This window comes from Haematobia irritans, chromosome 3, assembly GCF_050003625.1.
Source record: "Haematobia irritans isolate KBUSLIRL chromosome 3, ASM5000362v1, whole genome shotgun sequence".
NCBI classification, from domain to species: domain Eukaryota; kingdom Metazoa; phylum Arthropoda; class Insecta; order Diptera; family Muscidae; genus Haematobia; species Haematobia irritans.
Genome location: NC_134399.1, coordinates 86,217,005 through 86,231,785, shown reverse-complemented (window position 1 = coordinate 86,231,785; position 14,781 = coordinate 86,217,005). Strand labels below are relative to the sequence as shown.

General features: G+C 33.9%; 1 protein-coding gene across 1 annotated transcript; it reads right to left on the bottom strand.

Annotated features, from left to right (window-relative positions):
- Positions 1–1,905: 1,905 nt before the first annotated feature.
- Positions 1,906–13,330, bottom strand: LOC142229215 (glutamate receptor ionotropic, kainate 2-like; the record flags this gene model as incomplete). Its single annotated transcript, XM_075299753.1, is given in 9 exon segments — positions 1,906–2,089; positions 2,185–2,411; positions 2,479–2,703; positions 9,747–9,863; positions 9,926–10,137; positions 10,212–10,415; positions 12,761–12,823; positions 12,916–13,068; positions 13,131–13,330. Coding segments are annotated over 9 exon segments (1,485 nt in total), but the record flags the coding sequence as incomplete, so codon positions are not given.
- Between the last annotated feature and the right edge of the window lie 1,451 nt (positions 13,331–14,781).

Sequence of the window (14,781 nt, the reverse complement as noted above, 5' to 3'; positions counted from 1 at the left end):
ATACCAAAACATGGGCCGATACTCACCATTTTCGGTACACCTCTTTATGGTTCTAAAATACTTCTAGATTTCCAATTTCAGACAAATTGAATAAAAACTACGGTTTCTATAAGCCCAAGACCCCAAATCGGGAGGTTGGTTTATGTGGGGACCAAACCAAAACTTGGACCGATGCTCACCATTTTTGTACGCCTCTTTATGGTTCTAAAATACCTCTAGATTTCCATTTTCTTTTAAATTGAATAAAAACTGCGGATTCTAGAAGCCCAAGAAGTAAAATCGGGAGATCGGTCTATACTCACTGTTTTTAGCACACCTCTTTATGGTCATAAAATACCTCTAGATTTGAAATTTCAGGCAAATTGGATAAAAACTACGATTTCTATAAGATCAAGACCCCAAATCCGGAAGTTGGTTTATATGGGGACTATATCAAAACCTGGACCGATATAGCCCATCTTCGAACTTGACCTGCCTGCAGACAAAAGACGAGTTTGTGCAAAATTTCAGCACGATTGCTTCATTATTGAAGACTGTAGCGTGATTACAACAAACAGACAGACAGACGGACATGGTTATATCGTCTTAGAATTTCTCCCTAATCAAGAATATATATATATATATATATATATATATATATATATATATATATATATATATATATATATATATATATATATATATATATATATATATATATATATATATATATATATATATATATATATATATATATATATATATATATATATATATATATATATATATATATATATGTATGTGGCTTTTTTTTGGAAAAAACCACATACATTCTTTCTGTCGTAACATTTTTTTATAGACTTCTCCCAATCCTTTTTTACTTGTTTAAACGTATCCACCAAATAAGGATACGTTTAAAGCTTTTATCGGTCATTTTGGTCAAGTAGTATATGAGTTATTCTCCTCCCAAAATCGGCAATTTTTCAAAAAGAAAAAATTTGGTTTTAAAAAATTCTCATTCGGCAAAGCACCGATTGCTAAGCTGATCTGTTTTCCAAAAATCCCTATGTGTTCACTAACTTAACATACTGTAAAAGGTTTCAACATCCTACAGCTGAGAAATATATGTCCCCATTTTGGGGATTTTTTATACCAATTTTGGAAATGGTGTATTAGCAATATTTCTTGAAACAATTTTCCCTGCAAAAATCAATAAAAATCATAATGCTAACACAATTAGTTCAAATGTTATTAAGGTTTCAATTCATATTTTTAATTCCCAAAAAATCGTAATTTTTGAAAAAAATTGTTCCGTGGCCCAAAAACTTTAAAGTTTCGAATTTTTTATTCTTTCCAATTGCATAGAAATAAAACTCTCTCAAATACCTAATGCATTTCTGCAAATGTACGTTTATATGGGGGCTATACCTAAATCTGAAACGATTTAAATCAAACTTGGCACACTTGACGATACTAACAAACATACTTCTTGTGCAAAATTTGAAGCAAATCAGAGAAAAATCTTTCTTCTAGAGTCATATATGTGCATATCGGGCGTAAGATATATATGGGGGCTATATCTAAATCTGAACCGATATCAACCAAACTCGGCATGCGTAGCTAGAATGTTAATTATGCTATCTGTGCAAAATTTCAAGTAAATCGGATTGAAACTGTGGTTTCGGGATGAAATTTTTTTCTGGTGGCCATGTTAGTGTACATCGAACAATATAAATGTGAGTATCTAAATTTGAACCGATTTCCACCAAATTTTGCACACTTGAAAATACACCATACTCTATCTCGTCTCCTTCTGGGTGTTACAAACATATGCACTAACTTATAATACCCTGTTCCACAGTGTGGCGCAGGGTATATATACCAGAAGAGATCAATCTTTAGGCATATACACAAAATTGAACTTACATTATTAATTAATTCCCCTATAATGCCATCCCAACGCTTTGTATCCTTATTGTATTTTCCATAACCATTGCCAACGACTGGTACAAAAATATATTCGAAATTCAATTCTTTAGAAATTTCGTAAATCAAGTCAACAGCATAACCCATATAACGGTCATTCCCTGTAAAATTGTTGGCATTTTCCCTGCAAAAAAAGATGTTATTTAGAAATACTACAAATATGAAATTAAAAGAAAAACTAAATGTGAATGTATAAAAAAGAAATAAAAATAGAAATACTTTTCAATAAAATACGGGGCACCCAAACGTGTAGCCACACGATACACAATTTTCTTGCTTAAATTTGTTTGAATATGTTCACTACTTATATGGCCATTCGTATTCCACAAAGCAAGGCCATAATTATCTAAAGGTTCATACATTTCCAATTGAAAATGGGTTCGATAGCCATCATCATCGAATTGTATAGGCCCATAATGAAAATATGTGTCATTTAGTGGGGCAATCTGAAAAACATACGATTTTATGTTGGGTTAATTAAAATATCAAAGGAAAAGCGAAGACTATAATTACCTGTCTCATGACCCTATTGATATATTCTCCAAAACGCCATCGTTCAGTTTCACCATAGAAGTCTAAGCTGTCACAACTGTAACTGGGTGCCTCTTCTATCATGTATTGACTGCTAATTTCCTTTAGTGCCAAATAAAACAGCATAACAGCATCATGTAAAAGATCGGGCAATAATTTCCTTGCTGGCATATCGGAATTATTGGAATCAACTTCTGTATTGAAAAACTATATAAGACATGAAATCATAATTAATCTAATACACAGTCAGCAAGGAAAGGAATACATGAAATATTACACATACTGTCAACCACGTAGGAATGTGACGGCGTGGAGCGCAAATGGAGTTTAAAATCTTATTATTAAAGGAAATATAGACAAAGTATATAGTTTAAATATTCTGAATAATAATTTAGCCGAATCTGCCCTAAAAATGGGTCTGGAAGATGGATTTGTGCTTGTCCAAGATAATAACCCCATGCAATCGTCCCATATAGTTGAAGAATATTTGCAACACCAAAAAATATTACCTTACCCTTCGCAGAGCTCGGACATAAATCCAATTGAACACCTGTTTGCATTAGAGTGAACGCAACTTATATGGGGCAAAAAAAAATGTCGGAATCATGTTCGCCTTTACTCCACAAAACGAATCCCCTTTCCAGATATTGGGATAGCCAAAATTTGAGCCCGATTAAACGACATTAACACGTGCCACTCGTCGCTCAAAATTTGGAAAAAAACGAATTTTTTGGCGGTACGTGTTAACGTCGTTTAATCGGGCTCAAATTTTGGCAATCCCAATATCTGAAAAGAGGATTCGTTTTGTGGGGTTGAGGCGAATGCTCCTAGTTGCACCAGGTCGCGTTTCAAGCTAAAGGCTGGCGTAATTCGGTTTGACTCAGAGTTATAACAATTTTGTTCATAACATAAATTTTTAAGGACAAAATAAGCTATCGTTTGTAACACATCGAAATATTTTCGATTTCCGACTATATAAAGTATATATATTCTTGATCAGGGAGAAATTCTAAGACGATATAAGCATGTCCGTCTGTCTGTCTGTCTGTCTGTTGTAATCACGCTACAGCCTTCAATAATGGCGCTATCGTCCCGAAATTTGGCACAGATTCGTTTTTTGTTTGCAGGCAGGTCAAGTTCGAAGATGGACTATATCGGTCCAAGTTTTGATATAGTCCCCATATAAACCGACCTCCCTATTTGGGGTCTTAGGCCTATAAAAACCGTAGTTTTTATCAGATTTGCCTGAAATTGGAAATCTAGAGGTATTTTGGAACCATAAAGAGGTGTGTCGAAAATGGTCCGTATCGGTCCATGGTTTGGTATAGCCCCCATATAGACCGATCTCCCGATTTTGCTTCTTGGGCGTCTAGAAACTGTATTTACCATCCGATTTGCCTGAAAGTGGAAATCTAGAGGTATTTTGGAACCATAAAGAGGTGTGTCGAAAATGGTCCGTATCAGTCCATGTTTTGGTATAGCCCCCATATAGACCGATCTCTCGATTTTGCTTCTTGGGCGTCTAGAAACTATATTTACCATCCGATTTGCCTGAAATTGGAAATCTAGATGTACTGTGGGACTATAAAGAGGTGTGTCGAAAATAGTCCGTATCGGTCCATGTTTTAGTATAGCCCCCATATATACCGATCTCCCGATTTTGCTTCTTACGCGTCTAGAAACAGTATTTTCTATCCGATTTGTCTGAAATTGAAAATCTAGATGTATTTTGCGACCGTAAAGAGGTGTGTCGAAAATGGTCCGTATCGGTCCATGTTTTGATATAGCCCCCATATAAAGCAACCTCCCGATTTGGAGTCTTGGGCCTATAAAAACCGTAGTTTTTATTCAATTTCCCTGATATTGAAAATATAGAGGTATTTAAGGACCATAAAAAGGTATGCCGAAAATGATGCCCATACGTTCATGTTTTGGTATAGCCCCCATATAGACCGATCTCCCGATTTTGCTTCTAGGTCTTCTAGAAACTATATTTACCATCCGATTTGCCTGAAATTGGAAATCTAGAGGTATTTGAGGACCATAAAAAGGTGTGCCGAAAATGGTGCTCATCGGTCCATGTTTTGGTATAGCCCCCATATAGACTGATCTCCCGATTTTGCTTCTTGGGCTTCTAGAAACTATATTTTCTATCCGATTTTCCTGAAATTGAAAATCTAGAGTTCTTTTGGGACCATAAAAAGGTGTGTCGAAAATAGTGCCCGTCGATCCATGTTTTGGTATAGCCCCCATATAGACCGATCTCCCGATTTTGGGCTTCTAGAAACTATATTTACAATCCGATTTGCCTGAAATTCTTGAGCTTCTATAAACTTTATTTATTACCCGATTTGCCTGAAATTCGAAATCGAGATGTATTTTTAGACCACTAATAAGTGTGCCGAAATTGAGGAATATCGAGGTCCATTTTTTGGTATAACCCCCATATAGACGGATCTCTCGATTTTTACTTCTTGGGCGTCTAGAGACTATATTTTTTAGCCGATTTGTTTGAAATTGAAAGTCTGGAGGTATTTTAAGATCACAAATATGTGAGTAGCAAATGATACCTATCGGTCCATGTTTTGGTATAGCCCCAATATAAATAGATCTCCCGGCTTTATTTCTTGGGCTTCTAGAATCCGTAGTTTTTATACGATTTGCTGGAAATTAATAATCTATAATGAAATTTTAGACAAACGGAATTTCCTTTTCTTATAAAGTATTTTCGTTTATTCAACGGTTGTCTCTAAAATTTGTGTCAAAAAAACTTTGCTTGTCTTAAATTACGTTTCTCAAAAAAGAAAACACTTCTTTCATGGTCATGAAAATTGCTTGAAACTGAAAGTAGAATTTCCAGATTTAACTCATCGTATTTGTTTAAATAATGGCGGAAAAAATCTACAGATTTAAGATTTCAAATCAAGGCGTAATTTCATCATATACACGATATGTTTATAATTCTCTAAAACTCAAACAAAATTGGTTCTCATAAATCCAGAATCTGATCTGGTCTTCATAGGTAAAATCTTTAAAGTTTGTCTTCGGGAAAAGACTTGCTTGGGAGAAGATTTGTCATCAAACCCCCTGCAATTTCTATATATTATCAAGTAACCCACTACGACGAAGAGTTTTCAAAGTAAACTATTATATTTGATTCATGGTGGTGGATATTTAAGATTCGGCCCGGCCGAATTTACTGCTTTATATACGTGTTATTATTTACTCTTCTCGAGTTATGGCTCAATACATCAACTTTTTGGCCAAAACATTCGTTTTTATACCCTGCGCCACACTGTGGAACAGGGTATTATAAGTTAGTGCATATGTTTGTAACACCCAGAAGGAGACGAGGTAGACATATGGTGTCTTTGGCAATAATGCTCAGAGTGGTGCCCTGAGTCGATATAACCATGTCCGTCTGTCCGTCCGTCCGTCCGTCTGTCTGTGAACACATTTTTGTGATCAAAGTCTAGGTCGCAATTTAAGTCCAATCGCCTTCAAATTTGGCATGTGTTCCTTTTTTGGGTCAGAATAGAACCCTATTGATTTTGGAAGAAATCGGTTCAGATTTAAATATAGCTCCCATATATATCTTTCGCCCGATATGCACTTATATGGCCCCAGAAGCCAGAGTTTTGGCCCAATGTGGTTGAAATTTTGCAATAGGAGTACAATTAGTAGTATAGTCATATGTGCCAAATTTGATTGAAATCGGTTCAGATTTAGATATAGCTCCCATATATATATTTCGCCCGATATGCACTTATATGGACCCAGAAGACAGTGTTTTATCCCGATTAGCTTGGAATTTTGCACTAGGAGTACAATTAGTAGTATAGTGATGTGTGCCAAATTTGATTGAAATCGGTTCAGATTTAGATATAGCTCCCATATATATCTTTCGCCCTATATGGACTAATATGTTCCTAGAAGCCAGAGTTTTGGCCCAAATTGGTTGAAATTTTGCACTAGGAGCACAATTAGTAGCGTAGTTAATTGTACTCAATTTGATTGAAATCGGTTCAGATTTAGATATAGCTCCCATATATATCTTTCGCCCGATATGGACTAATATGGTCCTAGAAGCCAGAGTTTTGGCCCAATTTGGTTGAAATTTTGCACTAGGAGAACAATTAGCAGTAAAGTCAAGTGTGCCACTAGGAGCACAATTAGTAGTGTAGTTAATTGTACTCAATTTGATTGAAATCGGTTCAGATTTAGATATAGCTCCCATATATAGCTTTCGCCCGATTTACACTCATATGACCACAGAGGCCAATTTTTTACTCCGATTTAGTTGAAATTTTGCACAGGGAGTATAATTAGCATCCTAGCTGTGCGTGCCAAATTTGGTTGGAATCGGTTCAGATTTAGATATAGCTCCCATATATATGTTTTTCTGATTTCGACAAAAATGGTCAAAATACCAACATTTTCTTTGTAAAATCGCAACTGCTTAGTCGAAAAGTTGTAAAAATGACTCTAATTTTCCTAAACTTCTAATACATATATATCGAGCGATAAATCATAAATAAACTTTTGCGAAGTTTCCATAAAATTTCTTCAGATTTAAATGTTTCCCATATTTTTTACTAACATTGTGTTTCACCCTAATGCATTTGAGTCTGTAGACTTAAATTTTGAGTCTATAGAATTTGTAGAAGTCTATCAAACTCTGTCCAGATCGAGAGATATTAAAATGTATGTATTTAAGATAAACCTTTTATATATAGCACCCAACACAATTGACGGATGTGGTATGGTATCGAAAATTTAGATATAAAAAGTGGTGCAGGGTATAATATAGTCGGCCCCGCCCGACTTTAGACTTTCCTTACTTGTTTTTTTTTTTTTTAATTTTGAGCGACGAGCGGCACGTGTTAACGTCGTTTAATCGGGCTCAAATTTTTGTCCCATATAAGTTGCGGTCACTCTAGTGTGCATATAAAAAACAAAGCTGAAGAACTTTAACATTTCTAGCAAAGAAACTCTCCAAAGCATCCTTATGGATATATGAACCTCAACTCCCGTAGATTTGACGAAAACTCTAGCCCACTCAATGTCAAAGAGGCTCCAGGCTAAAAACACGCTAAAGGCTACCAAACAAATATTAAAAGCTTGTAATATTTATTATTTAAAACAATATTTTTTATTTATTTTTGTGTACTATTTTTATACTCTCCACCATAGGATGGGGGTATATTAACTTTGTCATTCCGTGTGTAACACATCGAAATATTGCTCTAAGACCCCATAAAGTATATATATTCTGGGTCGTGGTGAAATTCTGAGTCGATCTAAGCATGTCCGTCCGTCTGTTGAAATCAAGCTAACTTCCGAACGAAACAAGCTATCGACTTGAAACTTGGCAAAAGTAGTTTCTATTGATGTAGTTTGGATGGTATTGCAAATGGACAATATCGGACCACTTTTACGTATAGCCCCCATATAAACGGAACCCAAATTTGGCTTGCAATTGCTCTAGGAGAAGCAAATTTCATCCAATCCGGCTGAAATTTGATATATGGTGTTAGTAAATGGTCTCTAACAACCATGAAAAAATTGGTTAATATCGGTCCATAATTATGTATAGCCCTCATATAAACCGATCCTCAGATTTGGATTGCGGAGCCTCTAAGAGAAGCAACTTTCATCCGATCCGGCTGAAATTTGGTACATGGTGTTAGTATATGGTCTCTAACAACCATGCAAAAATTGGTCTACATCGGTCCATAGTTATATATAGCCCCCATATACACCGATCCCCAGATTTGGCTTGCGGAGCCTCTAAGAGCAGCAAATTTCATCCCATCCGGCTGAAATTTGGTACATGGTGTTAGTATATGGTCTCTAAGAACCGTGCCAGAATTGGTCCATATCGGCCCATAATTATATATAGCCCCCATTTAAACCGATCCCCAGATTTGATCTCCGGAGCTCTTGGAGGAGCAATATTCATCCGATCCGGTTGAAATTTGGTACGTGATGAAATTTGTACATTGCGCTAGTACATAGCCGCTAACAAATATGCCAAAATTGGTTCATATCGGTCTATAGTTATATATAGCCGATCCCCAAAAATAATCTACCAATTTTTTTTTACAGAAAATTTTGTCAAAATGTCAACATTTTATTTCTATAGAAAATTTTGTCAAAATTTTATACTAGAGAAAATTTTGTCAAGATTTTATATCTATAGAAAATTTTGTCAAAATTTTATTGCTATAGAAAGTTTTGTCAAAAATTTATTTCTATAGAAAATGTTGTCAAAATTTTATTTCTATAGAAAATTTTATTAAAATTTTATTTCTATAGAAAATTTTGTCAAAATTCCATTTCTATAGAAAATGTTGCCAACATTTTATTTCTATAGAAAATTGTGTCAGATTTTATTTCTATAGAAAATTTTGTCAAACTGAATTATATATGTATTGAGAAGATGGTGTTAAGAAGTTTTAAGATACCTTGCCATCAGCAAATGTTACCGCAACCCAAGTAATTTTGGATGGCAGTTTTTCGTAGAAGTTTCTACGCAATCCATGGTGGAGGGTACATAAGATTCGGCCTGGCCGAACTTACGGCCGTATATACTTGTTTTTTTTTTTTTAATGAATGAATCTGAACAAATTTTCTTTATATGTTTTTATATTTACTTCATATTTTTCATATCGTTCCTCAATTTATTTTAAATTGGTTAGTGTACAACCTCTTTTTTCCTGATATACGAGTATAATGAATTCATGGATTATATGAATTTACAAAATTTGATAAGTATATGTACCATGCGAATATATATACACTTTATATTCTTCACTTTAGTGGGAAAACTATACTTCTATAAAGTTATTATACCGCCATTACTATTTGATGGCGGTGGGTATAAGGTGTTTCTACTACGCTCAAAAAGACAAATTGTGTTTTAGGTTAATATAGGATCGATATAGTTTAATTTATGCTCTGAAAAAAAAGCGTACCCAATTCCAACAATCAAATAAAATAAGTTTGTAGTTAAAAACAAACAATCAAATATAAGGAGAGTTTCTATAATACTAAAAACTGGGTCAAGCTCATTAAAGCCAATTGTGCATATTTTCAAAGAGGTTTTATGGTAGACCCAAAAAACCTCTCAGATGAAAAATACTAAGTCTAAGTATATAGTCGCATCGACATTTCGATGCATTACAGGTGTATTGGCGAACTAACATTACATATGACGTATTGCATTACAGTGACGTTATTAAACTTACATTTTCCATATCTTTACCCATTAAACGAGTTGCTGTAATATTAAGGGCAAACGTTTCATTATCTCTTAAAGGTTCCAAAACTCCAGCTGGATTTTCTAAATTTGTTAAAAATAAATGCTAAAAAAATCGAAAAAAAGTAAGCATCATCTGACTATACTCGTATTGAAATGAATACCCACATTAAACTGTCCAGTCAAATCAAATGGAATTGAAGCTTCCAACACCTCTACCAACATATCTGGTGGACAGTCCAGGATAACTCTCTTATCACCTTGAATACTCTTCCACATAACTTGATAATCATCGCCTTTGCGAAATTTACGCACACGAACAGCCTCATTGTGAATATCTCTTAACTGTAAAATATCTTGTAGACGCATGGGAGCGTTATCTACTCAAGAGTGCATAGATTACCAAAGAGATTAGAAAAAAATATCTATATATTCTTTAGGTATCTATACTCACCATCTTCGGCATTATAGATAATGTTGAACTTTTTCCATCCGAAATTATGAACAATATCCGAATATGCTTTGGACAAAATCAGCTGGGCTGGATAGACGTTCAACGTTAGCTGATGACCAGCCTTCTGTTGTTCGTTTTCCTCATTGATGGCGTCAAAAAGAAGATTTGGAACACCAGTGACGTTAGATAAAATAGCCACAATATCTAAAAATATATAAAAACATGAAAAATTTTCTACATTAAACAATGCATACAATGCCATAGAAATTATAGTAATGGGCATACGACTACAATTCAATTACACTCAATACAAATACCAGGAATTGAATTTATTGGTGCACTAGAATTTATGTCAGTCCAACATTACCATAGAATAATATAGCGTATCGAATTTAACCGGATGGAATGAATTTTGGTCTTCCAAGAGGATCCGTAAGCCAAATCTGGGGATACGTATGGAACGATTTTTACTAATTTTTGCATGGTGCATGGTAGACTAACACCGTGTAAAAAAAGATAAAAAAAGTTGGAGCTCATCTCACGGTAGCGCTCACCATTTACAGTTATGTTACGATTCGCATAACCTTTGACGAAGTACAGTCTAATGATGCCAACAGCCTATAAACCACACGAAACAGTGCTTATTTTCACAAGCAAAATTGACAGTCCCGCTTACTTACATACCCATTGATCCAAAAGTGAGCTTCGTCGCTGATCGCAATTTATCGATAAAAAGTGAATATTTGACTTTCTAAAAGCCTCCACGGAGGAAAAAGATTGTTTTTCATATGTTGGGGTGTAAAACCCAAATTTTTTAACATAATATTTTTAAGTTCAAGCGTATAATGTTCATAAACTAGCAGAACATGTTTGGGACATATATGTTAATATGTTAGAACATATTTGGGACATCAAATCTTTGTAAATATAATATGCTTGGATGTAAACATATATTAATCTAAAAACAAGTATATACGGCCGTAAGTTCGGCCAGGCCGAAGCTTATGTAGCTCCCACCATGAATTGCGTAGAAACTTCTACTAAAGACTGTCATCTACAATCGAATTACTTGGGTTGGGGTAACACTTACCGATGGTATCTTAAAACATCCAAATACCGTCTTCTAAATTGTAAGTTAGTCCATACGTGGTATATATTAAACTAAAAAAAGGCCGATTAAATACGTATATAATTCAGTTTGACAAAATTTTCTATAGCAATAACATTTTGACAAAATTTTCTATAGAAATAAAATTTTGACAAAATTTTCTATAGAAATAAAATTTTGACAAAATTTTCTATAGAAATAAAATTTGAACAAAATTTTCTAAAGAAATAAAATTTGTACAAAATTTCTATAGAAATAAAATTTTAACAAAACTTTCTAAAGAAATAAAATCGGGACAAAATTTTCTATAGAAATAACATTTTGACAAAATTTTTTATAGAAATAAAACTTTGACAAAATTTTCTATACAAATACAATTTTGACAAAATTTGCTATAGAAATAAAATTTTGGTAAATTATTTTGGCTCGAGTGGCAACCATTAATATGAACCGATATGGACCAATTTTTGTGTGATTGGGATCGGCCATATATAACTATAGACCGATATGCACCACTTTTAGCATGGTTGTTAGCGGCCTATATGGACTAACACCACGTTCCAAATTTCAACCGGATCGGATGAATTTTGCTCCTCCAAGAGATTCCGGAGGTCAAATCTGGGGAACATTTTATATGGGGGCTATATATAGGTATGGACCGATGTGGACTAATTTTTGCATGGATGTTAGAGACCATATATTAACACAGCGTTCCAAATTTCAACTGAATCGGATGAATTTTGCTCCTCCAAGAGGCTCCGGAGTTCAAATCTGGGGATCGGTTTATATGGAGGCTATATATAATTATGGACGATATGGACCAATTTTTGCATGGTTGTTAGAGACCATATACTAATACCACGTACCAAATTTCAACCGAATCGGATGAAATTTGCTTCTCTTAGAGGCTCCGCATGCCAAAACGGGGGATCGGTTTATATGGGGGCTATATATAATTATAGACCGATGTCGATGTGGTTGTTAGAGAATATATGCCAACACTATGTACCAAATTTCAGGCAGATCGGATGAAATAGTCTTGCCAAAATGATAATAGCCCAACTTTTCTTTGGTCACATTAAATTTTGCGAACTGTAACTGTAAGATGTAGAACATTTTGTTGTGAATTCTAGTAACTACAATGAGTTTAAGGTCTAATGTCTCCATTGCCTATAGCTGTGTTTTAATATTTAAAAATAGATCACAGCTATCCATCCGTATATGTATATACTGTCATATGTTCCAAATATCAAAAACGATTCCAAACATTTCCTAATAAATTCCTTTGTTAAATAGGTGTCATGAAAACAAAAAAATAAACAGATTTCCCATATTCAAATAATAGTTTACGTCACTTGAGAAAATAAAAATATTATCTAGACACACTTTAGACTACACAGACTAGACACATCTACGCGTTGTCTAGCATATATTCACTTACCACTGTTTGCCTTTGAACTTGGTCCAAAAATAGCTGCAACACCCATTTCTAATAAATCGCATGCTAAGAAAACGAAAATAATAAAAATACACGCGACAACGAAACCATTTAATTAATTCTATAAGAAAAATTTATGAAATTTACTAATCACGAACCGTATTTTTCTATGACCATAGAACCATCGGAGTCCTTCAAGTGTTTGGTAATTGCTTCCAATTTAAAATTGGCATCATTTTGATTGTTAGCAACACTGACAGTTTTTATGAAAGCTTCTTCAATTTCATATTCATAATCGTAAAATATGCCTCCTTTATTAGAAAGAAATCAAAGAATAAGGTTAAGTAGTGGCCATATGCTATTAATTTATCACCTATTTTTATTTTAAGAGTTAATGGATTATTTCGCTGGCAACTGCCTATCCCAAAGCAGAATGCCAGCAATAACAAATTTATTTTCATTTTTTTATTCATTCTGGCGCCACCATGAATTAACAGCACTCTTTCACTTCACTTAATTTTTTGTCATATACCGTGTTACCGCATTTTCGATGGACCACAATTTCGTATTAACACGTGAAAGTTTCGCAAGCTACTAAACAAATGGAAATTTATCTTTTGGATATTCTAAACATATATGTGTGGAAAAAGTTAAATTTTCGAACTGTGAGAGCAAACTATAGATAATATCTCTTTATAAACGGTTTTTTGATTTTGGTCACTCGATCTATAATTTACTACGAAGAGTGTTGAACGTTCGGTGAGCTTTTTATCTCCCGTCTCATGGATATACATATGTTATAGGCGAATTTGTTTGGTGCTTAAAGTTTCAGCTTTTATTTCCTTTCAGCTAATATGGAAATTAGTTGCGTTATTTTAAACTAAAACTATGAATTCACTTTTAGCGCATGCAGATACCAGATTTATTTTATTTATAAGCATTGCATTTGATTTGATGTGAACTTAAAAGGAAGAGAGTGCAATTGCATACTAATTTTGTTTCTCTTCATTTTTATGCCATCCATCCATTTTTATACCATGATATACCAACTTTGTCATTCCGTTTGTAACGCATTGAATTATTGGTCTCAGAATGCTCCGTCCTTGCTGAATGGAGGGAGGTGTTTTTGTTGTAGAAGTTAGATCCCAGCCTCTTACACATACAATACAATTTTAATGATAGCATACACATTTGTGGTAATAATAATGACAAAATATTTAATTGAAAACGGAACCGGAAAAATGGATATCTATACTGGTAGAAAAAGCTTCGTAATAATAACGAACGGGCTTCTTTGATTACTTTTCGTTAATATAACGAAATATTTCTTTATAAGACCGAAAGTGATCGTTAATCCAATGAAATCGATCGTTAAAAGATAATTTTGTGTTTCCGTTATATTAATGAAACACGTTTCGTTAGTATTACATTTATTAAGTATAAAGTCAGAAAGCTGTTACTGATATATATTCGCAATGGACTATGATTTTGGAAAAAAAGTAATTTTTGTAAGAAAACAATTTACTTTGTTGATAAATTTTGAACTTTTCGGAAAAATTAAAAAAAAAAAAACTGTAACAAAAGAACAAAGTTAGCGATACCCGTTTTTTCTTTGCATATAGTGGGTATTTAATTGCAACACACACTCGTTGCCAAAATTTATAACAAGTAATAAAGTATCACAACCTCAAAAAACTCGCTTCTCTAACCTATGTTCCAAACATATTTTGCAGGAAGCACATATATTATTTGATACTACCGAGACATTAATATGTTTGTTTTATGTGAACATATTATATGTTTGGAAGCATTTTGGGCCCAAAAATATTATATGCTTGGAAGAATTTTCCCCAAAAGAAGATTGTGCTCATTCCCTCACATAATTTGCACTTCCACGAAATTTTTTAGTTATTGGCACCTTTTTCTGTAATACAAATAATGTTGAAGAAATTATTCAATTCTATAAATTTTTTAAATTTTACCTTTCGTCTGGACGGAGAATCGAACCGAGGACCATACAGTTT